Source organism: Carcharodon carcharias, chromosome 1 (genome assembly GCF_017639515.1).
Source record: "Carcharodon carcharias isolate sCarCar2 chromosome 1, sCarCar2.pri, whole genome shotgun sequence".
Classification (NCBI taxonomy): domain Eukaryota; kingdom Metazoa; phylum Chordata; class Chondrichthyes; order Lamniformes; family Lamnidae; genus Carcharodon; species Carcharodon carcharias.
In genome coordinates, this window is record NC_054467.1 from 46683579 (window position 1) to 46710612 (window position 27034).

At 38.2% G+C, this 27034-nt stretch overlaps 1 protein-coding gene across 2 annotated transcripts in view; it reads right to left on the bottom strand.

The window, feature by feature from the left end:
- The window catches only part of LOC121276373 (folliculin-interacting protein 2-like), a 112298-nt gene that overhangs the window by 49507 nt on the left and 35757 nt on the right, over positions 1 to 27034 (bottom strand). For both annotated transcript variants that reach the window (XM_041184705.1, XM_041184712.1), the window contains 5 exons: positions 20180 to 20306; positions 10296 to 10415; positions 9272 to 9372; positions 8278 to 8349; positions 5483 to 5583 (listed from right to left, as the gene is read on the bottom strand). In XM_041184705.1, the coding sequence (XP_041040639.1) occupies positions 5483 to 5583; positions 8278 to 8349; positions 9272 to 9372; positions 10296 to 10415; positions 20180 to 20306 (521 nt within the window). The remainder of the gene's footprint in view (positions 1 to 5482; positions 5584 to 8277; positions 8350 to 9271; positions 9373 to 10295; positions 10416 to 20179; positions 20307 to 27034) is intronic.

Genomic DNA, 27034 nt, shown 5'->3' on the forward strand with positions numbered 1-27034 from the left:
CAAGATTTTATTTAGGTTTGATCCTGTTAGACTTCATTTTTCAATTACATCAGTTGGAGAATAAGAATTCCACTCATGTGTTGAATTTATTTTAAGCACATTATCACTATCATATTTTGATAGTGTACAGTATATTAAGAAAATTATTCAAGTTATTTATCCTGACTGATGTGCAAAAACAAATTACGTAGGTTTAAAAAGGATATATGGCGGGGAAACAAGCCATTAGGCCCAACCAGTCCATGCCAGTGTTTATGTTCCACTCTTGCTTCCTCCCATCTACCCTCATCTAAATCCATCATCTACCAAATTTGTCAAACACTATTTTCCTTTTGTAAAACCATGACGGCTCTGTCTGATCATACTATGATTTTCTAAGTGCATTTTTAAGACTTCCTTCATAATAGCAGATCAAAAATCTTTCAAGTTAAATTTTGCTTTTGCTCAGGTCAGGATGCAATTTTTGGTTTTGTGTTCTTACCTATAAATTTTACTTTATTCCATTCTTTAAAAATTTAAGTTGCCTTTCTAATGCTAATATTGACACAGCCTTGGTCTTTATCCTCACAAGCAGGGGTCGGGGGGTGGTAGCAGTTTGCATTTGCAGAAACCACAATTTATGGCCTTGGCCCAACCATGAACAAAAGAGCCGAATTCCACAGGTGAGGTGACCGTGATTGCTTAATGGCATCTTGATGTCATGAATAGAGTGTGGCATCAAGGAGCTCTAACAAAATTGTAGTCAATGGAAATTGGGGAAAATTCTCCACTGGTTGGATTCATACCTAGCACAAAAAGGAAGATGGTTGCGGTTGTTGGAGGCTAATCAGCCCCAGGACACTGCTACAGGTATTCCTCAGGTAACTAGGCTGAAGGAAGTTCAATACCACTTTCTCAAAAGCAAATAGGGATGGGCAATAATTGCTGGCCTCAGTAGTAATGGCTCATATCCCACAAATAATTTTTTAAAAACTACTGCCCAATAATCTAGCCTTTCTTTCCTCTCTGGAGTCCTTGAACGAATTGTCACCTTCACATCCATGCCTATCTTTCTGCAATTCCTTGTTCGAATCCCTCCAATCAGGTTTCTGCTCACAAACAAACAGTCAAAATGACATTCTACATGACTGCGACCAGGGGAAACTATCCTTTCTCATCATTCTTGACATTTCTCCAGCCTTTGACAAAGCTGATCACACCACCCTCCTCTGATGTCTCTCTACAGTTGTCCAGCTGGGTGTGTCTACACATGCCTACTGCAGCCAGAAAATTCATCTGCAATGGCTCCTCTTCTCACTCGGGCACCATTATCTCTGGTCTCCCCCAGGATCCATCTTTGGCCTGCTCCTCAGCAATGTCACTTGAAAACACATCAGTTCCTTTATGCACACTGACTAGACCCAGCTATAACTTCCCACCACCTCAGTCAACTCCTTCACTACCTCTGATTTGTTAGACTGCTTGTTCCACAGAGTACTGAAGGAGCAGAAACTTCCTCGAGCTAAGCATTGTAAAGATCCAAGACACTGTCTTTGGGCCCCATGGAAATTCTGTTCCTATCTACTGACTTTAATCCCTTCCTGACAGCTGTCTGAGGCTGAACAAGACCATGTGCAACCTGGATAATGTCTCTGACCCAGAGATGCACTTCCGACCACATATCCTCTCCATCCCCGACACTGCCTACTTCCACAGCATAACACCCAACTCTGCTCCTCTTTAGTTCATCTACTGCTGAAACGCTCATCCATGTCTTTTTTACTTCCAGACTTGATTATTCCAACATTCCCCTGGCCAACCTCCCACCTTCTACCCTATATAAATTTGTGCTCATCTGAAATGTACTTGATCCCAACTTGTGCCTGCCCTGGCCTCGTTGACCTATATAGAGGTGTTAACTGGACCAGGGGCAATTTTAAAATTCTCATCCTTGCTTTTAAATCCTTTCATGGCCTTGCCCCATCCTACTTATAACCTCCTCCAGCCCTACAATTCTCAGGGACCATGGCAGCAGGATAACACAACACAAGTGCAGGACTGAAAATCGTAAATTTACATTAGATTTAGAGTATTACTTCACTGTAGCAAGTGATCGACATCCATAGAAGGTTTCCTGGAACAGAGGCTGCATTCTCATTTAAGAAGTCACCAGGTAGATGGCAGATTTCAAATCCTTGAAGGATTAAATCAAATGAACTGTCAGGCCTTTCTCACCCAAATCAAATCATATGATCTGGCTATGGATCCTTTCTCACCCTATCTGAATAAATAATTAGAATAAAAGCTTACAAAAGTAATTACATTTACAGGAATTGGTGAACTGAACAGAGTCAGCTAACACTGATTTGTAAACAGATCACACTTGATTAATATAATTGAAGCATTTGAAGAAAACACAAGTGCGATGGGCAAAAGGAATGCAATGAATGTAGTACATTTGGACAAGGTGCTACATAAAAGGCCTGAAGATTTAGGTTACAGTATTGAAGATATAGTAGCATGGACAAACTTCAGAGTAGGATAAATCTAACTCTGGGAGGAGGCTGATGGATCAGTAATTACCAATCATCAAGGAATGAAAGAATTATCAATAATAACACCTAATTACCATTCATCTGCTCACTGCTGCTCAGTTCAAGTTTTTTTTAATTCATTCATGGGATGTGGGCATCTCTGGCTAGGCCAGCATTTATTGCCCATCCCTAAATGCCATCTGGAAAAAGAGCATCTAAGAGTCAACCACATTGCTGTTGGGTCTGGAGTCACATGTAGGCCAGACCAGGTAAGGACAGCAGATTTCCTTCCCTAAAGGACAGCAGATTTCCTTCCCTAAAGGACATTAGTGAACCAGGTGGGTTTTTATGACAATCGACAATGGTTTCATGGTCATTAGACTTTTATTTCCTGGTTTTTTATTGAATTCAAATTCCCCCATCTGCTGTGGCAGTATTTGAACCCTGGGCCCCAGAGCATTACCCTGGGTTTCTGGAATACCAATCCAGCGACAATACCTCAACGCCATCGTCTCCCTGCATTCTGTCAGAACTCAGCTTACAGACATAAATGCTAAGACTGAATGCCATAGAATTGTTGCCTTTGACAGTAAGGCAGCATCCAACCAATTATGGTACTAAGGGGACCGAACAAAACAGAAGTCAGTGGAAATCAAAGGAAAAACCCCTCTAGTGGTTACAGGTATACCTGTTAGAGTTGTCAAAGACCAGATATTACAGTTTTAAAGTCACTGCAGGAGTTCATCAGGGAAGCTTTATCAGCTGATCTATCTTCAAGTATTTTAATCCATGACTTTCCTCCAGTAAAGTCATTGGTAGAATGGTTTGCTGATGATTCCACAGCTTTAAGTTCCATTCACAAATTTGTCCAAGAACAAAGCTTTCCATCCCAGCCTATAGCAGCACCTGGATAACCATCCATATTTGATGTGAAAGTAGCAGCTGAAATTTGAATTAAGTGTCAGGCAATGACCATCTCTGCCAAGAGAAAGTTAAGTTATCGCCCTTAGACCTTTAGCAGTAGCACCGTCATTAAGTCCCTCACATCCTGGAGACCACCACTGATCAAAAGCAGAATTGGGCCAGCCATATCAACATCATGGCTGCAATAACAGCAGAGGATGTACGCTGTCAAATAGCTCACCCTTGACCTCTGAAAGTCTCTCCATCATCTACCGGGCTCATCAAGAGTGACATGGAATAATTATGACTCACCTGGAAGGGGTAGCCACAACAGGACCTAAGCTCACCATTCAGAACAGAGCAGTTTGCTTTTTTGACACACCTGCTGTTGAACTCAAGGTCCAGACCATTCATGCCATGACTACTGTATGCATGATCTACAGCATACACTTCAGCAACTTATCAAGTTTACTTCAACAAATTTTCAACAACCATACTCCCCCCCGCCCTCCCCCTAGTAAATAAGTAACTAGAATCACCATTAAATTTTCCCTGCAATTTTTTTTCCTTGAGCACAGGCAGTCTTATCAATGTACAGTACCTGGAGTTTTTTTTTTTTGCTTTGCTACTGCACTTGCGGTGTTTAACCTGGAACAAGGTCTGTGTAATATTTTCCAGCCTGAAGCATAGCCTTGCGCACCTGCAGCTTAGCTGAAACATTGATCACCATTTGAGCACTTCTGTCCCGTGATCTCTACCACTGATAAGAACATGAGCAGTAACGTCTTGGGGAAATGAACACCTCCAAATTACCCATCAAGTCACACCATACTGAAATGAATAGATGTTGTGGTTGCTTTATTGTCACTGGGTCAACACCCTGGAATTCCCTAACTGACAACATTGTAGGGATGGTCTTCAAACAAGGACTGCAACACTTCAGTGAGAGCGCTCATCACCACCTTCTAAACAACTAAGGGTAAAAAAATGCAGCACAAGAAAGTAAAAAAAATGCTTGTCTTTTAAATGCTACGACTGCCTGCTGCAAAAGCCAAGAATATCAGGACGGAAGAACATACGACTTCAAAACCTTCGGCTATATTCACTAGACCATAAAAGTTTGAGAATCTAAAATGAGCATAGATTTGAAATGTATGAGATATTAAATGAGATGATCATTTTCATTTGAGCAGCAAATTAGAACTACTTCACGACAGTGAAGGAGGGAGTAATCTGAGGAAATATTTTCACACAGTTACTAGAATATTAAGTATACAATCAATCCCCTCTAAATGAATTAATTTAGCCAGGAGCATAAAATGCACTCAACATGCAGAATCATACAGTTTTTAAAAACTGTATCAAGTCTTTTACAAATTCAGTGTTAAGTGAAGCAGTGCAACTGGTGAATATGAATTTATTTCCCTCCTCCATCCAATATACACAGAATATGTAACTTGTACAATGGTTAGTCACACAGCAATCATTACATATTTGAATATTATGTAAAACTGTGAAGCAGAGCACCATCACTTACAGGCAAAAACTGAAAATCACATCCTAATATTAATCAATCCACCAGCTAAAATTATTGTGTATGCACAGCCTAGAAATACATAGGCAGAACTCATCAACAACTGAAGAGGATTACCCATTTTGCCAATCACTTAGAACATGCTCACAAATGCATCTTATTCTTGGCAATACCTTTTGTATATGAAGAAAAGGAATGTCATCACGTATGAAAACAAAATTTATTAAACCAAAGCAACGATTTTAAAATGTTCTGCCTTTGTATTCTGCTTTACATCACAGCAAAATGGGACAAGGTGCTTTTGTGTGGTCCATACTGTGCATAGCATTCCACACAAACCTGCAAAGAAAGACGCACTCCGGATGAGTTGGAGCGGGCCTGGATCAGTGGGACACAGTAGCAGTTTGCTACCACAAACCAGCAAACGACCTAATGTTAAAAGTGGGTGTAAAAAATAAAGTGACTACAATAGTAACTACATAAAAAACAAAAATTTCAATAGTAGCAATTAAAATGCTTGTATCAACCCTACCCAGGTTACTGCCAGCACGAGAGTTACTGCTACCATTCTGACTAAGACAGGGCTTTCCAGCGATGGCTTCTTGGGTGATGTATTCAAAACTATCTTGCAGCCTGCAAAAGATTAATCCAAATAAGGATTATAGAAAAGCAGATAATGGCATATTTCAGAACTTGTTTAGCTATTCATTAAAAAAATTCTCCTAATGATAAAGTATGTGCAATTGATCCATATAGGCCAGAAAGATTGAATATCAGTCTGAGTTAGAACTGCCTTTCTCAAAATTTACAATGCGGGAACATCTTGGGAGATAGAATCTATTATTAGTGGTTGATGATTCGAAGAACACCAAGACAACTTTTTTCATAAATAAAAATGAAGTATTCTAATTTTGAGGCATCAAAAGTGAAAGAAAGGTTAAGTTGCTTAAGTGTTTTATACCCATTCCCTTAGACTATAAGGCAGTTTTGCATACATTTTTAAAATTTATTTTATAAAGCTTTAATAATAAAAATTCAATTCAGCTTGAAGTAGTTTACTAGTTCTAATAGTTTAATTTAATCACAATTTTCAAAACACAAGAATCACAATAACAGTTGCAAAGAAAGTGCCTACACATTGGGGGCAAATGTGAAGGACTCAGAAGACATAGCCATGATACCATAATCAGCACAATGATATAGCTAAAACATTGGCGAGATGGAAACAGTTTGTTGGGGAGCAGGATTGATCTTTGATCAACTGAAAGATTTTGAGGCTTTCTACCTACGGAATAGATTTAGATACTACTGTGTTACCCTATTGCCAAACTCAAGACTACTCAGTGTAAAACATAGTGTTGAACTATACTAACAGAGTTAGTATACTAACTATGTTAAATTGATCCAACAAAGGCTATAAACTGCTGTAATGTTGAAAATAAAAGTTATATTGTTTTATCAAGCATTGTTGCTTTATAACAAACTACAGTAACAACAGTTCACAGTGAAGCAAACTGAGCACAAATTCCAAGTAACTGAAATGAGAAATGTCTGGTGTAATCAGGGAATTTTGATGTCCCAGACATTCAATCATCCTATGGTGATCCATCTAGCATTGAGGGCAGAACGAGTGAAGGATCTGTAAATATTAAGCGCAATTGTTTCCTTACACATGTTACCAAGGAAACTAGACATAATTGAATACTGCACCTAGTTTTTAGTAATGACCTTGATCCATTACCAGGCCTTAGGGTTAGCGCACACCTTGGCAACAGTGATCATATTATAAGATTTAACCAAGGCTACTGAAAATTTAATGCAGACCAGCCTTTAAGAGGGTTAAATTTACCTAGATGGCAGAAGATTTGAGGAAGACCCAATTGCTATTTTTCCTGCTTAGTAAAACTGCCAAAGTTGAAAATACACAGAAGGTTTTTAAAGTTATCTTTGTGCTAAAGGAAGCCATAAATGACTCAAGTTAAAAGAGCATATGGTAAAACAAATTTTGCCCAAAAGACAAACTATACTTAAGCAGAAATACTTACAGATTTAAGGAAAATACTCAGGAGAATGAAGCTGGATATTAAAATCAGCTCAAGGCAATGAAAGTGATTATCTAAGTAACTAATGTGACAGTGATAGTGGGGTCTTCTTTGACTAGGAGTCAGAGGGCCATCATGGACAACACAAGGCCACTGGAGGATTCTTCAGGGCATATTCAAGTGAATCCCCAGGATGCAGCAGACTTTTAAAATTATTACTCTGCATCAGTTGTTGCTACTGATGATTAGACTGGATTATCAGTAAATCATAGGACTGATACTATAATCAAAATCGTCAAATTAGATACAGATGTTATCCTGTATACAATTACTGATCTCAAAATGAATTAGGCACATTCATCAGAAGGTGCTCAAACAAATAGGGGCTGTGCTCAGTAAGCCACTCTCTCATACATTCAATAACTCACTGGGGTTTAGAATTGCTCCCATGGATTGGGCAAAGGCCCACGTGGTGCCTATATTTTAAAAAAGGGCATTAAGTCAAAGCTAGGAAATTACGAGCCCATTAATTTTGAATTGGTTATAAACATTAGATCACCAGAGGATGAAGGGGTCGTTAGAGATGCTCAGTAAGAAAAACTGGACATAAGGGGCAATTACAACATCTCAACATAGCTTTTGGAAAATAAAGGTTCTGGCTCACCAACCCATTTGAACCTTTTGCTAAAGTTACTAAGTTGGTGGGAGCCAAGCTGATACTGTATTTTGGTTTTCCAAATGCATTTGACAAGGTATTACAAAAAGACTACTAAATAAGGTGGAGGCCTGTAGAATTTGAGCCCAGAAATTAGAATGAATTAGGAATTATTGCATTCCCATTGAAGGTAGTGATTGTAGTGATTCTGCATGGGGATAAATCATTAATGGAGTCCCTTAGGAATTGGTGTTAGGTTTGCAGTTATTAATTTTTTATCACTGATAGACGAAGACATTGGAACTGTTTACGCATTTGTGGATGACACAGATGTGTGTGTGTATATATATATATATATAAATATATATATAAATAAGGGCCTTAGATGAGTAAAATAGAAATTCCAAGCAGATGTTCACCATGCTATTTTTTTTACTTCAAAAACTCAGATTCACAAAGCTTAGATGTTTGAACATTATAAATGTCAATCACCATATGCATTGTGCTGATGAATGAGAAAGCAAGTTTACAATACTCAATCATACATTTCAGTAAAACAATTCAATTATTACAAGTAATAAAAACCCTTATACTTTATTCAAAGTAGAGTCACAAGTAGTAGAACCTTACATATTTGAGCTTCCACCAGCACTGCCCATTCTGACAGAGAAAACCTTACTGATCATCAGCTGAGGGGGGGAACTAAAAGGGGAAAAGAAAACACTTCAGTCACTGCAATCTCTCATTGGTTATATGGTCTGCCAGAAATTGACACCATAAAATCAAATTCATTTTTCAGTTATAATGTTGACCTTTAAAGCTTTACAACACCATAATTTAAGGAAGAATCTCCAGTCAATACATTTAAGTCAAATTAACAAATGTTCACACTGATGTGACCAATGAACCAACCACCTTCATTATTTTGATAGTGTGCTGCAAATTATAGTGCACCATTTCAGCAAACATTTTTGTAACAAGGGATATTTTCTATGGAATTGAAATTTCCAATAAAGAGCACAAAAATAATCCATAATTTGACTCTTGGTCAAGTTAATTTTAAGAAAAGGAATGAATTCCTCAGAGGGCATCATAATGAACTGCAATGTAAAAACAAGAGCATAAGACCATAAGACATAGGAGCAGAAATTAGGCCATTCGGCCCATTGAATCTGCTCCGCCATTCAATCATGGTTGATAAGTTTTTCAACCCCATTCTCCCACATTCTCCCCGTAACCTTTGATCCCCTTACCAATCAACTACCTATCTATCTCGGTCTTAAATACACTCAGTGACCTGGCCTCCACAGCCTTCAGTGGCAACGAATTCCATAGATTCACCACTCTCTGGCTAAAGAAGTTTCTCCTCATCTCTGTTCTAAAAGGTCTTCCCTTTATGGTGAGGCTATGCCCTCAGGTCCTAGTCTCTCCTACAAAGGGAAACATCTTCTCCAGGTCCACTCTATCCAGGCCTTTCAGTATTCTGTAAGTTTCATGAAGATACATTCAGTGAAATAGCTATTATCTCAAAAACAATTACATCGATTTAAATTGACTGATTACACTGCTCTATTATTGTAATTGCAGCTTAACAATTAGAATCCCTTTCAAGTATTTTTCTTACCGTATGTGATGTATTTTCAATGTAGATCCTTTGTAACTCATGGCAACAGAGCCGAACATCATTTCCCCAAGCATGTTGACATCAGAAGCAGGACGAGAATACTGCAAACAAGAGCCCCCATGGACAAAACTGTACATCATTCATGCAGGTTAACAAATGCAGCAGAACCCGGTTTCCAGTAATAATGCTTTTATACTTCATCAGCTCAGATGGTGTCTAAACCAGGCGAGAAGAACCTCTCATTATTTGTTTTTGACAGTGGATGTAACCAAGTCAGGTGGTGATATCAGCTTAATCTGTAGTTACTCAAAAAGGAAATTAGAATCATAAAAGCTTAGCAAGTATTTAGTGAAAATTAAGTCTGGAGTTTTTTTTTATATTTCTAAATATTTAAGGATAAGAGTTGAAAAAAAATTGCTGTTCTCTTTTCACTTCCATCCCCGAGGGTTGCATTTAAGTGTGGGTATTGACAACCACACAAATTCAGTAATTTTTAAACAAATATTCTAGAGAAGTGGGCAATGCTAGCAAGGCCACATTTATTGTGCGTCTCTGGTTACACTGCAAGCATGGTGGTAGCCTTCTTCTTAAACTAGTGCAGGACCTATGCTGATGGCAATGACGACAACAACAACAACAATAATAATAGGTAAGGTAAGGAGTTCAAGGATATTAATCCAGCGGCCAATTAAAGAGTTGGAAAGGAAATAGAGGGTAACTTGCAATAAAAAGAATTGTTAATACAATAGATGTTATTCTAGATCACCCTTTTCTGAGAAACATTGTTGTAAACTGAGCTTACAGTTAATTTGGGTCTTTAAATCACTTCATGGGCTCCAATGTACAATGGTTATGGTACACCATGACCAAGGCTTTTTCACTCCAGTAGGCCATGTTCCTCTATTCCAGTAAACTATACCAAGTTATCTCCATCTGATAATGCAATATCCAATTTTGAATTTCTACTCAAGTTTATGGTCTATCTACAATAGCCAACACTTGCCATACAGTTTCATCTGCTTACCTGATACCTAGGCAGTTGCTCTTTGAAAGTACAGGTAGAGGAGGAATTTTGTGTGCAGGTACCACCGCTACCTGCATGGCAGCATTTTCCTTGCAATTTGGACAAACCATCTGAACTTTTCTAGAAAAGCAAGATAAAAGTTCAATTTCAGGAATCTTCATGCATAGTGTTGTTGGTTTATAAATCCATAATTTTTCTGATGTAGACTTCAGTATATTTAACAAAATGTTTGGGTAGGTATAAGGGAATCAGCATTGCTAGCTCAGAAAAAAAAACATGAGTTTTTTGTATAATCTTAATCCTTACAAAACTACAGTTGCGTTTCTGCAGCAAAATGGTATCAATCACAAATATATATTTTATGTTAATCTAAAACATGGAAAAAGCTTCAATATTTCTTATGGGTTTATAAGTGAAACAAAAATATTTCTGACCCTGGCCACCCAGATTTCACCAAACCATTTCAGTTCTCACTTTAGAATGTGGTGATTATCATTTGCCTTCTTCCTGACTGCCTCCTCTCCTTCCACACTCCCCACTCCAATAGAAATGTTTTATACTTTGCAAAGCTTAAGTTTTGTTACAGCCTGGATGTTTAATATTAGGTTCAACACTCGTATCATTACCAGCAAGTCGATATTAGACAGGACTATCACAAGATTGGTGGTTTGAGAAATGGGAAAATTCACACTTATACTCTAAGGAATGTGTTTCTGGATTGTGCAGAGTAGAGGTAGATTTACTTTGCATTTGGTTTGTGCTGTAACTAGATTCAAAATACTCCAGATTGGCTTAGGTGGAAATCTGTTCTAACCTTCATTATTAACATTCCCTTAAGAACATAAGAGTCCACAAAAACAAACCCAGCGATAGCACATTACAAATTGCCAGAAATAAAAAACACAATGGTGATGTGAAAGAAGAGATCACCTCTTGTCTCGAGCAGTGAGAAACCTTCACAGAAGGCCAGCAGGATGAGTGACTCACTTAAAGGGAGAGAAATTAAGATAAAATAGTGACGTGTCCCTACAACTGTACAGGCTGATCATTTGTCTTTAGACAAAATTTGTTGCTCATCAAAAGTTTTGAATGTTACACCTTTATTAAAAAGTATAATTAACTCCATTAGCAACCTACAATTCGCAATGAATAGGTTATAGCAAGATATTTAAAGTCATAATTTGACAAGACAGAGTCAACATAGCTTTGTGAAAGGGAAATCATATGTTATGACCAAGTGGAGGGGCAGCAAACAGGCTCCCCTCTATTCAACCTCCTCGGTTGGTCACAACAAAAGTTCAAGTTTCTTTTTCATGAGGGTATGCCATTTCCAATCAAAATATATTTAACTATTTAAGCTAGGAGCAATAAGGAGCCAAACAAACAAGATTTCTTTGAGTTAAAGAGCAAATTTATTAACCATTAAACCAGAGAGAAAAAATTTAAAAAGTCACAACACACACACAGCTATCAGAAATAAGGGAAGTTAGAGTTCAACAAAAAAACTAAAATAACATATGGTTAAGTGCCCTTTGATTTTCCTGTGGTGTAGATTTTAAATGTTGTGGCCGATTTAAGTTAGCTGGTTTCTTGGATGCGGTCAGATGTGGAAGATGTTGCAATTATTACAAGACATCGGTTTGCTGGAGGTTTTTGATAATTGGCTTCTTGAACCGGGTGTGACACACCTTTTTTTAAAAAAAGGGATAGAGAAAAGCGCAGCTTTTCAGCCCATTTTTTCTACTGATAACTTTCTGTGTCACTTGCAATCTCTCTGCAGTGGCTGTAGCCTGACCTGTTATACTTCACCCATTGTGCATTTCCAAAGGAGTTTGGTGGGTCTGTAGCAGCCACTGTTTCAATATCCAGCACTTTAATGCCTCTTCCTTAGTGACGAGTTTCAATGGATCTTTAAATTACAGAAATGTCTCTTCACATTCCCAAGGGTGTCTCATTTGCTTTTTCACCTTCACCTTGGAAGGTGGCCTTGCATTTTTAAGTAGTTTGTTCTGTCTCATTTCACGCTACAAAATTTCCAGTCAAAGTTGAAAAGTAATATTTTCAAAAATAAAGGGGCATAGCCTTGTGACATCATATTTAATAGAGTTCTTTGAGGAAGTAACAAGCAACATGGATAAAAGGGAATCTGTGGATGTGGTGTACTTAGATTTCCAGGATGCATTTGACAAGGTGCCCTATCAAATGTTACTACGTATGATATGGGCTCATGGTACAATGGGTAATATATTAGCGTGGATAGAGGATTGGCTAACTAACAGCAAGCAGAGAGTATGAATAAATGGGGCATTTTCAAGTTGGCAAGCTGTAACTAGTGGAGTGGCATAGGGCCTCAGCTATTTTCAATCTACATCAATGACTTGGATGAAGGGACCAAATGTGCGGTTGCTAAATTTGCTAATGACACAAAGATAGGCAGGAAAGCAATCTGTGAACAAGACATAAGGAGTCTGCAAAGGGACATAGACAAGTTAAATAAGTGAGCAAAAATTTGGCAGATGGAGTATAATATGGGAAAATGTGAACTTGCCCACTTTGGCAAGAATAGAAAAACAGTCTATTATTCAAATGGAGAGAGATTGCAGAACTCTGGGGTACAGAGATATCTGGGTGTCCTGGTACATGAATTTATGGTATGCAAATATAGCAAGTGATTAGGAAGGCAAATGGAATGTTAACCTTTATTGCAAGGGGAATGGAATATAGAAGTAGAGAAAGTTTGCTACAATTGTACAGGGTGTTGCTGAGACATCAGGAATAGTGTGCTGTTTTGGCTTTCTTACTTAAGGATATAATTGCATTAGCAATTCAGAGAAGGCTCATTCAACTGATTCCTGGGATAAAGGGAAGATTGGACAGGTTGGGCTTGTATCTGTTGGAGCTTAGAAGAATAAGAGATGATCTTATTGAAACATATCATTGCTGAGAAAAGAGACATGCTGTAAAAGCTTTTCGTCTTGCACTCGACAGATTCTATACTTCATAAGAAGAGAATGCTGATTGGTTGTCAAGTGGGCTGATTGGTAGAAGCATTGCCATGGAGAATGCACCAGGGAACAGTTAACTGCTAAGCTTTTGCTCAAATTCAAACCAGGCAGGTACACTCTGGTCAACCCTAATTGGTCCAGGCATTGCCATGATGAATTAACCAGGGAATGGCTGCCCCCAAACCTTTGTTTAGTTGAAAAATGCACAATGCATGGACATGCTTTTTTTGTTTACATAGGATAGGGTTCTGTGTGGGAATATATGTAGCTTCTAGCATGCATATGTGAGCCACAATGCGAGCCTGACTGATGATCTTAAATTGGTTGCCAGTGTGATTCTTAGCACAATCAGCATTGTTTACCAAGTGCTGTCTTCAGAATGACATCCAATGTTGGACACTATGTTCTGAGTTTTGCAAGCACAGGGTGTTGGGTACAGTCAGGGCTTCACCTGTTGAGAAGAGCCAAAGGGATGTCTGATGTGATCCACCAGTCATGAGGATGTATGGCCTACATACCTGACATCACACGGGCAATGAAATTCATATACAATAACATTACTCATTTGTGAGATAGGCAGAATGTCTTTTTGGCTTGGCCCTGTACTTTTGAAACAGAAAGCATGTCCATGCATTGTGCCTTTTTCAACTAAGCAAAAGCTTGGGAGACAGCCATTCCTTGGTTCATTCCCCAGGGTAACGCCTTAATCAGAATGTACCTGCCTGGTTTACATTTAAACAAAAGCCTTACACCTGTTAATAGTTAACTGCTTTCTCCATGGCAACACCTCTACCAGAGTCCACTTGCCAATCTCTTCTCATTCAGTATAAATTGTTGCTCCTTTTAGAATTGGTATTATTGTGAATCTGTCCTGATGAGTGCAAGATGAAAAGCTTTGACAGCATGTCTCTTTTTCCAGCAAAATACAAGTTATGTACTACCAAGCAACTATTTGAAACACCTAAGATCATGAAGGGACTTGACAGGGTGGATGCTAAGATGATGTTTACTCTCCTTGGCAAGACAAGAACTAGAAGACACAGCTTAAAAATAAGGGGTCTTAATTTAAGATGGGAATGAAGAGAAATATTTTCTCAGAGGGTCTGTGGAATTCCCTTCGCCAGAAGGCAGTGGAGGCTAGGTCAAACTTTTTTTTTCCACAAGGCTGAGTTTGATAAGAGTCTTGATTGAAAAAGTCATCAAAGGGTATAGGGAATAGACAGGAAAGTAGAGTTGAAGTCATTTTAGATCAGCTATGACCTTAACAAATGGCTTACCAGTTTTCAGGGGCCGAATGGCTGACTTCTGCTCCAATGTTCCTCTGTTCCTAAGACAAGAGTGAATGTGGTGCCCACCTGCCTACTATACATAGTTATGTAGTCCACATTCAAGTACTTTTTTGAATACTTGTAGCAATTCCACACTTGCTGCACTCCATATTTATGTTACTTATACTCATGTATCCGATTCCCCCTAACCTGTCTAGCTGTAACCGGAATAAGCTATCCATTTGGACCAAATCTAATCATTTCATAATTCCAATGACCTTGATCAATACTAATTTCTTTCAGGTCCTCAATCTCACTAGTTCCTTGGTTCCCCAAGATTTCAGGGAGGATTTTTGCATCTTCCTCGTTGAAGAGGAAGTATTTGTTAAGTTTCTCTGCCACTTCCTTAATTCCCATTATAAATTCTCCATTCTTTCCCGTATTGGGCCCACATTTGTCTTTACTAAAAACTTTTCCTTTTTACATACCTATAGAAGCTTTTACAGTGTGGTTTCATGTTCTAATTTCTCTTTCTTCATCATCAATTTCTTGGTTTTCCTTTACCAGATTTTAAAATGCTCCCAATCCTCAGGCTTATTACTTTTTTTGGCAACTTTATAAACCTCTTCTTTTGATTTAATGGAATCCTTAATTTCTCTTGTTAGCCATGGTTGGATCACTTTGTCTGCTGGGTTTTTGTGCCTTAAAGGAACATAAATTTGTTGCAAATAATGTATTAATTCTTTAAATGTCAGACATTGGCTGGCTACCATTATACCTTTTAATGTAGTTTCCCAATCTACCTCAGCCAACTTGCCCCTCATACCTTTGTAATTTCCTTTGTTTAAAGATCCTAGTTTCAGACTGAATTACATCATTTTCAAGCTTCATGTATAATTCCACTGTAATTCTTTTAAAACTTGTTTTATTCTCTTTGGGAATGAGAGAGAAAATTCCGCAGAACTTTTGTTCCAAAATTGGTCCATGTTTTTTTTTTGCCTCTTCTAGGGGACGTATTGTTGCTGCGTGAGGGAGGTTGTGGCAGTTCCATCAGTCGTGAAAAAAGTTACTGGAATCTATCATGGGCATTGACTGAGCTTTAGAACAAGTATGAGCTGATTATAGGGGCTCAGCATGGATTTGTAACAGGCAAGTCAAAAGTCACATGGTTGAAGTTTTTAAAAAGATCACTAACAAGGTCGATGGGGACATGTTTATAGATGTTATCTATATGGACTTCTAGGAGACATTTGATAATGATTTGTACAAAACATTCAATAAGTAGGAGTACGCATGGTATGCTGATTGATGGAATGTGACAAGTGGTGTTCCCCAGGGATTACCATAGATAATAATGACTTGCATGGAGGAATGTAAAATGAAGTTGTATATATAAGTTTGAAAATGACACTAAGTTAGGGGACATAGTAAGATGTGTGGATTGGACAGGGGAGTTACAAAGGGACGTATGCAGATTAAGGCAGTGGATAAAACGTTAGCAGCTGATGTTCAATGTGGGGAAGTGTGAAGTAACCTTCTTTGGATCCAAGACAGACAGACAGACAGATTCCAGTCTCTCATCATTAAGTATGAAGGAGTGATAGAATTCGGGTGTCCAGGCACACAAATCATTGAAAGCTAGTGCACAGATACAAAAATTAATCAAAAAAGCTTTTGGAATGTCAGTCTGTGTGTCAACAGCCTGAAACATAATGGGGAGGAAGTTACACTTCTTTTTGATAGAACCTTGGTGATATCCCATTAGGAATGCTGCATTCCGTTTTGGGCACCATACCTCAGGAAAGATTATTAGCTTTGGAGTAGGTATAACAGACACCCCATAATGAATAATGGGACAGGTTACATTAACATAGGTTGCATTCCCTTCAGATTAGAAAGCTGAAAGATGATCTGAGGCTTATTAAAATTTTTTAAAAGTACAGATACAAAAAAACTGTTTCCATGGTGCAGAAATCCAGAACAAGGGGACTGATACAATCTTAAAATTAAAGCTAAGCTATTCAGGAGTGAAATCAAGAAGCAGTTTCATAAAAAAGGTAGTGGGAATGTGAAATTCTGTCACCAGAAAGCTGTGGATTCTAGGTCATTTGAAATTTTCAAGACTGAGGTCAACAAAATTTTTATTAGGTAAGGGTATCAAGGATCAAAAATGGGCAAATGGAGTTGAGGAACAGACCAACTATTATATATATGAATGGCTCAATAAGCACAGGGGTTGAAAGGCCTAATCTTGTTACTATGTTTCTGAAGCGCACAACCAATCATACAGTAATGTTCAGTTTTAAACTGCCTTGAAAGGGGTGTGCACTCACTTCTCCAAATGGTCCTGTGAATATATTGTGCCTTAAGCCACCTAGGTCCCATTATCTAATTTTCTTCCTAACTAACAATCTATTCATCTTACTCTCCTCCTTTAAGACTCTCCTTAAATCCTACGTTTTTGGTAAACTTTTGGTATCAGTTTATTAAGATTTTGGAATGAATGTTAAAAGATTTACATAAATGCAAGTGAGTGAAGTAGCATTGAGGATGCGACTAACAAGCAAACCTTAAAGATCTAAAAAGCCTCCTAAAACATGATACTTGGTAAATGCCTGTCCCTTCAAGTTAGTCAAAAATTTTCATTTGGAAACAAAAAGACACTGAACACTTGTATTTCTAGAACCTAGTTCTCTTCTCACACAGTAAACCCATCATGAGTTGCTTTCATTTAATCTAGGCTTCAACATGTGACAGTTTTTCCTAACAAGTTTCCAGTGACAGGAATAATACTGAATCTTAACATCACTGATGAAAAGATCACAACTGGACATACAACCATCAGAAATCATATACAGGCAAACCCGCTTAATTGCAGCTGCTCAGGCCAACTTCACCGATGATGATAAAATGGGAATTTCTAAAGTGGGGAGCATCAAAAATCAAGGCTGGTCTGTCACGTAGCAACCTTGTTTTGCCTAAATTTGCCTAAATCATGAAGGAAAAATGCAGATTGAATTTTAAACTGTGAAGCACTGTTGTTTTTTTTAAATAAAAAGACCTCTTTCCAGTTCATAAGATTCAAATAGTTCACTATCTTTCAAAGTGATGAACTAATGCAAACACAGTGAGAATGCCTGTGTAACTAGCTTATGATTCAATTCCTTCTGCTCACACAACACTAGGTCATGCCGCTTCGTTGTTGAACCATTTTGAAAAACAATTTGACTTCCACACAACATTAGCATTAGAAACAATTAGAAATCGGACACATTGACCAATGGGTTTAAGAGAAATGGTTGCTTTGAAATGGGAATTTTAATTAAATAAGTTACAAATTAATATGATGACTGTACTATAGTTTTCATCTCTTCAAGCACTAATTCCACTTAGTTGACAAATTGAGTAGTACTGCAGATGCACTGAAAAGACTGAGTAGAGAAACCCAAGTGCCAATTACCTAGCTTGTTTTAAAGACGGAATAACTAAATTAACATTTTCCCCATTTAGTAATGAAGGGACACAACAGTTATCACCCATGTACACGTGTAAACTTGCATAACATAGCATTTTGTTGAAGAACCTGGTCAGAGAACACCAATTTCAAAAATAATTAGCTGGTCACCCTTTATTTTTTTCTTAAATCTTAAATCCATGTCCTCTAGTTACCAACCCTCCTACTAGTGGAAACAGTTTCTCCTGTTTTACGCTATAAAATCCTTCATAATTTTGAACACCTCCCTATGAAATCTAGCCTTAAAATGTCTCTGATCTAAACAATCCCAGTTTTGAAAGTCTTGCCACATAATCTACACCCCTCATACCTGATGCAATTCCAGTAAATCATGCCTGAATCTTTTCCAAGATTTGGTGACATCTTTCCTAAGTGAGATGCCCAGAGAATTGGAAACAATACTGCAGCTGAAGCTCGCCAGTTTTAAAAGGTTTACATAATGTCCTTGCTTTTGTATGCTATTCCTCTATTCATGAAGACCAGGATCCCATCTGCATTTTTCAGCATCTTATCAATTTATCCTGCCACCTTCAACAATTCGTGTACGTGAATCCTCAGGAGTCCCTAATCCTGCATTCACTTTAAAATTATAACATTTTGTTTTTATTACCTCTCCTTGTTCTTCCCCTCAAAATACATTTCTCATATTCTACCATGCGTCAGCCCATTTCACCAGTCTGTCTATGATTTATGACAATGTTCCTCACTGTTTACTACATTTCTAAATTCTGTGTCATCTGCAAACTTTGAAATTATGCCCTTTACAACTTAATCCAGGTTATTAATTGACAACAAAATCAGCAGTGGACCTAATACCACCCTTAAAAAAAAAACTCAGGGCATATAACTCTGAGTAAGTTTTATTAGGATGAGGGGGGGGGAGAGATTTTCCATGTTATAAAAATGGGCATGCTACAAGCTATAACACCTAGGTTACGGTGTGAGGATGCTATCTCAAACATCTGCCTCTGTACAGGAAAGGGTCTTGAATTCAACTTTCTAATCCCATGAACCATGAACATTGTTATACAAAAAAACTATGTAGAAGACCATTTCAGATGCACATCACCACCTCCCCTCTCCCACGCCATAGTTTCAAGATATAAAAAATGGTTAACAGTTATGTTAAAACATGTCTCAAGCATTTTCTTGGCAAAAGCATGTATTCTTAACTTGATTCAATGGCATAGCATACACAAATTGCGAAGGGATAATTCTGACTATAGTCATAACTCCAGAGTGAGGAATTTTATCATAGCATTGAGAGAACAGAAAGAAGGCAGTAGGGCACTTGAGTTCTTCAGCCCTTGAATGAAATAATGTTTTAAAATTCACTGCCAAGAAATACAACTTGACTGAACAATAAAACTTCAAACAGACCCGCAATTTTATCAGTTCTGATGAAAGGTCATCGACCTAAAACATTAGTCGTTTTTCTCTAAAGATGCTGCCTGACCTGCTGAGCATTTTCTGTATATTTTTCAGATTCCCAGCATCCACAGTATTTTGTTTTTATATTGCTGCAATTTTATTTTTTGCTATAGATTTAAATGCTGTGGGTACAGGATATCAATACTTGTTACAGGCTGTTTTCTACTGTACATATCCAAATATAAAACATCAAAATTAAAGTGACTGGACATTTAAAGTGAAAGTGGGGAGTACTGCTCACCTTATTTGGAAATAAATTTTGATGGGTTACAAGCTACAAAGACAGCAAAGGCAGAATAGGTTTTTTATGTGCAAAGCAAGTTTTTTTGGGGGTTTGGATAGAAAGTTGGGACAAGGTCGACTCCCTTCCCACTTGGGGATTGCTTATACATCAGTAAGTACACAGCATGTCCTGCACCGTAGAAAAGATTCCATGACGTTCCCAGCATACAATTCTCAAACACTCACCATAGTACTCATTCAACCTCATGACAGACTGTCGATGTATTACAAAACTGAAGAGTTTAGAAATGTAAGTTGAATCAATCATACTCTACGCACTATTTCATTTAAAGGGCATCTCCCACCCAAAAATGTCTTTATAGTAGCTGCAGGTGCTCAACATTTTTTTAAATAGTCGAGAAATTTTCAAACTGCAGTAGTTACCTGCACAGAGGCACCTTCAACTTTACGCACTGCTTTTGAGTCAAACAGGACATGTCTGCCTCTCCTTTCGCAATCCTGGTAAACAATCAGTCGAATCTGGTTAACGTCAAACTCCACAGGCGTCCAGCTGAAATGGAACAAACAAGGATGTTAAGAAAAAAAAAAGTAATGTGTGATATGTATTTATAACAGCTCAGCTAAGGGGAGAGAACTGAGAAGAGAGACATTGGAATAAGGGATTATTACCCACAGGAACAATCAGTTCTGAGGTACACAAATTATAGATTGGAAGTGTACATTTATGGGACGGTACAGTGTGGTTTAATACTTAATTGTACTTACTCCCCATTTAACCAAAATATCAGGTGAATACTAAGGAACATCCAGAGATACATGGATAATGAAATGGCTTTTTGTACATGAAAAGTTGCAGTCTTAATATTGTATATTGTTCTATATAAATCAATTGCAAAGATGTCATGGGCTCAAAATGCACCACGTATGCTGCTCTTGTTAAGTTTGAACTACCTACATGATATTTCAGCATTTAAAAGAAATAAGGCAGTTGACTGCAATCTTAATTGACTAGATAAATGCTGTCTTGAACTGCATTTGACAAACAAACAACTACAGCATTGTAGAAACTGCATAGTTAAATTGGGGTAATTGCTGCTTCAGTGAAATCCAGTTTAAAATTGAACAGATTGCAACTATTGGAGGCAGCACATTCACCAATAGCTGAGCAAGATCCATACAAACCAGATGTTACTTCAATAGTCAATATGCAGTGGATGTGAACACCCTGACCACTCATCTAGTTATGCTGTCCCTAGAGGAACTGGATTCTCAGTGTTACATGCCGCCCTGTTTACATAGCTTCATTTTTGCCTTCTGCAAACATGCCATTTGCAGCAAAGTGGCATAAATATTGCATAAAGGAACAAATCACCAATGTAATTTCAATGGCCAATAATGTAATTTTAAAAATTTGATTAAAATTATGACAAATCAAAGTTTACAACTTTGCACAGGACTATTTTAATTTAGCCATACACTAGTTATGGTCAAAGGTGTTATATCCACTGTATTATGTTAAAGCTTAAGTGATCAGCATGCGGACGTGAGAATAGCAAAAATGCCTGAAATTTCTTCAAGCTCCAGAAATTAACATTGCTTCATTTTACGGGGGTATTTTTGGTACATTGACACATTGCTCTTTCAACTTCATCTTTTTTTCCTGTAATTTTAACTGCCTGGCTCAACACCTGCCTCTGTACAGAGTAGGTATACATAGATCACTGTGGCTAGTTGTATAAGGCCAACCAAGTATGATCCTCACTTCCAATTTATACTTGATTCCGGGGGTGCCCTGCAGTTTATGCTTGACACCCACTGCTTGGCATGGTTCAAAGCAAAACAGGAGAGCAGATCGACAGCTCATGTACTTCACTGCTTGCCTATTAAATGCAACAACATTCAAAAGTAATTAATTCTGTGGTTAGGAATTGTTGTAGCGTGTCCTTAAGATGTAATAGACAATATATAAATGCAAGCTAGTCTTTCACAGCATACAGTGCTTAGCACCACGGTACCAACGTCCATTTTTAAATTTAAAAGTACCTCCAAATTCTTTACAACGCTTTTCTGCCTGTATTAGTCTCTCTGTTTGTGATGTTCCAAAACTATGAAAGACACCCCATTAATGTGGAAATAAATTAAAACCTGATTTTTTTTAGAATTAGGAGAATTAATTTGTCACTTTTCCCTGGGTTCTGTTTATGCCTTCCCCTCAATATTACCGTTGCTATTTCCTCACAACTTTAATCAGATTTGTTACCCAACACACCAGAAGCTCCACAATGAGTTAATCCTTTACATCCAAATTGGACCAATACCAAAAGCATGTGAACTAAAATTTATTCCATTACCAAGAGATTGTGTTAAGATCTACTGACCCACTGCGATTGCAGATTATTTCATCTAGAATTGAGAGATTAGCAACACCAAAACCAAACATTAAACCTCATGTGATATCCAAATGGTAAGTTAGTTTTCAAACCAATTCTTTAATTAATTTCTGCATTAAAATTACAGAGCCATGATAATCACAACAGCGTTAGTAAAGAAAAATTTAAAAAGAGCAGAATATAAACCTCACATGCAAAATGAACGTTTTCAGTCAATACATCAATTCAGGCAAAAGTCAAAGCAAGATGCAGGAGAAAATTTAACTATTAGCAATGAACTCTTCACCAGCTAATAACTTTATGCACAAAAGTCAGAATTTATTAGAATACGTATTTCACTGGCAAATGTGTCCCATCAAGCCTTCTCCAAAACTTTACCTGAAGTGGCTGTACTCCATCTTCCCACACCTATAGTTAACCACAAGAAACATGTCCTTGAGTGCAATGCAGTTATTATTTTAGCTTTCAACCATCCCAAAGCACAAGACTGTCAGATGACTTCCTCTGCAAAGCTCCTGCTGCTAATCTGACTGATAGGCACAACACTCCACTTTGAACAGACTAATATGGTACTCCCAGTGGAAGGCTACAATACCATTATGAAGTGGCAAACAGCCTGGAGCGTTACAATACCATAGGGCATAAAGCCGCTACAGTAAAGTCTTCAACTACTGTATGCAGTTACATTCTATTCTCAGGCTGCTGATAGCTGCCAAATTTACTGCAGGTCACAAACACTCAAAAACACCCTGAATTTTATTTCTGAACCAGTGTCATGAGAATGCAGCATCTACAATTCACTGACTTACTCACCAGTTCCTCAACATAGTTTTTGCTTATGATCAGATTTCACAATAAATGTTTCTCCCTTTCAACTGTTACAAAGCAGTCTCACAAGAGTAGGTTTCTATCACCTGGAGCCTTTCATTTAACTTTGTGCCCATCTTCCACATGTAAGGCCTGGCAGTGTACATGAGCAAAAAGAAAGGCTCAATTTTCTCACCCAATGCCCAGCAGGGGTGAGCTGGATAGCAATCGGAGTGGAAAGTGATTATAGTGCCTCAACTATTGCCCCTGTACAATAAGATAGTTCTGGATAGGCTGGGCATTGAACCTAGGACACCCTGGTGTGCATGGCTCAGTGCATCAGTCAAGTAGAATTATTGCATCACTTTGCTGTAAAACACTCAGGTTAGCATTAGAGTTGGGGAAGGGTTAAAATATGAAAACAGGATCATGTGATCATACATCCATGCTATTCTTTCCATGATTTCAACCTAGAACAAGCAAACACTTAACAGCTGGTTGGTTTTAATATGTGAATTCCATGTGAAGTTAAATTAAACAACTCAGAGTTCAACAATAAAATCACTTGTGTCATGCCTATGCAAACAAGATAGGCAGACATTTCATTACAAGTGAAAAACTGGCCGAAGTCGCCAACTATTCAATTTTAGTGCCAGTTTTATAATTATTCATTGCATACAAAGGAAATGAAACTTCCTTAGCTTGCTTATTTACTTTACTAACTCAAAATATTAGACATTAAGGGAATAAAACACAGGCTTTCAAGCACCCTGTGTAAAGTATTCGTTTGAATTTGTTATACAAATGAAAAACAGTGTCATATTATTTTTATCTCTACCTTCATTACCTCTAGTTTCAAGTATTCCAATGCATTCCCAGCTGGTCTCCCACATTCTACCCTCTAGAGATTTGAGGTCATCCAAAACATTGCTGCCCATGTCTTAACTCTCAGCAAGTCATGTACCCTTATCACCCCTGTGCTTGATCTACATGGCTCCAGGTCAAGCAATGTCTTGATGTTAAATTCTCATCCTCCTGGGCTTGCCCCTCCCTATCTCTTATCTCCTCCAAACCCAACGACCCTCATACCTGCATTCCTTTAATTTTGGCCTCTTGTACACCCCCAATCATAATTACTCCACCATTGGTGGCCATGCCTTCAGTTACCTAAGCCCCAAGCTCTCGAATACCCTTCCTACACTTCTCCACCTTTCTAGCCCACTTTTCTCCATAAGACATAGGAGCAGAAGTTAGCTATTCGGCCCATCGAGTCTGCTCCGCCATTCAATGAGATCATGGCTGATCTCCTCTGATAATCCTCAACTCTGCTTTCCTGCCTTTTCCCCATTACCGTCGATTCCCATACTGATTAAAAATCTGTCTATCTCACCCTTGAATGTGCATAACGACCCAGCCTCTACGGTAAAGAATTCCACAGGCTGACTACCCTCAGGAGAAATTCCTCCTCATCTCTGTTTTAAGTGGGTGCCCCCTTACTCTGAGATTATGCCCCCTGGTCCTAAACTCTCCCACAAGGGGAAACAACTTCTCAGCATCTACTCTGTCAAACCCCGTAAGAATCCTATATGTTTCAAAAAGTCACCTCTCATTCTTCTAAACTCCAATGAGTACAGGCCTAACCTACTCAACCTCGTCTCATAAGAAAATCCCTCCATCCCCGTGATCAACCTAGGTGAACCTTCTCTGGACTGCCTTCAATGACAATATATCTTTTCTTAGATAAGGGGGCCAAAATTGTTCATAGTATTCTAGGTATGGTGTAACTAGTGCCTTGCATAATTTTAGCAAGACCTCGTTATTTTTACACTCCATTCCCTTTGAAATAAAGGCCAACATTCCATTTGCCTTCCCTATTATCTGTTGAACTTGTATGTTCGCTTTTTGGGATCCGCACAAGGGCTCCCAAATCCCTCTGTGCTGCAGCCTTCTGCAGTCTTTCTCCAGTTAAATAATATTCAGCTCCTCTACTCTTCCTGCCAAAGTGATTAACCTCACATTTTCCCACATTATCTTCCATCTGCCACGTTTTTGTCCACTCACTTAACCTGTCTATATCTCTCTGTAGACCCTTTGTGTCATCCTCACCACTTGCCTTCCCACCTATTTTTGTATCATCCGCAAACTTGGCGATAGTACATTCGCTTCCCTCATCTAAGTTATTAATGTATATTGTAAATAATTGAGGCCCTAGCACTGATCCTTGTAGCACTCCACTAGTTACAGGTTGCCATCCCGAAAATGCCCCCTTATCCCAACTCTGTCTTCTATTAGTTAGCCAATCCTCTATCCATGCTAACACACTACCCCCCAAGACATGGGCTCTTATTATGTAGCCTTGTGTGGTATCTTATCGAACATCTTTGGGAAATCCAAATATATTACATCAACTGGTTCCCCTTTATCTATCCTGCTTGTTACTGCTTCAAAGAATTCTAATAAATTTGTTAGGCATGATTTCCCCTTCATGAAGTCATGCTGACTTTGCTTGATTAGATTATGTATTTCCTTTGTAATAGGCTCCAACATTTTCCCAATGACAGATGTTAAGCTAACTGGCCTATATTTTTTTTTTTGTCTCTCTCCCTTTTTGAATAAGTGTGTTACATTGGCCATTCTCCAATCCTTTGGGACTCTTCCAGAATCTAAGGATTCTTGGAAGATTACTACCAGTGCATCCACTATCTCTGTAGCTACTTCCTTTGATATCCTAGGATGCAACCCATCAGGTCCAGGGGATTTATCAGCCTTTAGCCCTATTAGTTTTCCCAGTACTTTTTCTCTAGTGATAATTGTATTTATTTCCTCCCCCACTTTTGCCCCATGATTATTTAGTATTTTTGGAATGCTATTACTATCTTCTACTGTGAAGATTGAAGCAAAGTATTTATTCAAGTCCTCTGCCATTTCCTGGTTCCCCATTATTATTTCCCCAGCATCATTCTCTAAGGGGCCTATGTTCATTTTGGCCTCTCTCTTCCTTTTTATATATTTAAAGAAGCTCTTACTGTCTGTTTTTACATTACTTGCTAGTTTACTCTCAAAGTTTATTTTCTCCCTCTTTAACCAAGCTTTTGGTCATCTGACCTAACATATCCTTGTGGTTCAGTGTCATATTTTGTTTTATAATGTTCCAGTAAAGTGTCTTGGGATGTTTTATTACATTAAAGGCACTATATATATCCATTTTCCAGAAAATGTGGCTTATTCTCCTTTCTCCAGGATGTGCTGAAATGTTATCACTTAATGCAATAATGTTCAACAACATAGCCTAATGCCATTTTAACAGCTTGTATTTATACAAGCAACTTAATCATAAAATGTCCCGAGGCGCTTCACAGGGGAATTTTAAAACAAAATATGTCACTGAACCAATGTGACTTTGGAACCTAGTGTAGGTTAGCAAGCACAGGGGGTATTTAATAGCAGGCTGCCATTTGGTGCGAGTTAGCACACAGGCAGCAGAGTTATGAACAAACATCATAGAGGGTAGAATGTAAAAAGCTGGCTGGAAATACATTAGAATAGTCAAATCTAGAGGTAATGCTTTTAATTCAAATAATTTCATGCATTTTTTTAAGCACTGATTTGCCAGTATTTATCATCCAAATAATCCCTTTCCTCCCAGAAACAGAAATTCCAGTACTAAAAGGTGAGAGCCCATGTGTTGGGGGTAGTACATTAACATGGATAGATGACTGGCTAACTAATAGAAGACAGAGTTGGGATACAGGGGGCATTTTCAGGGTGGCAACCTTTAACGAGTGGAGTGCCAAAGGGATGAGTGCTGGTGAAACAATTATTTATAATATATATATTGGATGAGGGAAATTCATGTACTATCGCCAAGTTTGCAGATGACAAGGAGTCTACAGAAGGATATAGACATGTTAAGTGAGTGGGCAAAAACGTGGCAGATGGAATATAACTTGGGAAAATGTGAGGTTACTCACTTTGGCAGGAAGAAGTGGAGCTGAATATTATTAAAGTGGAGATAGACTGAAGAAAGCTGCAGCACAGAGGGATTTGGGGGTCCTCGTGCATGAATCCCAAAAAGCTAGCA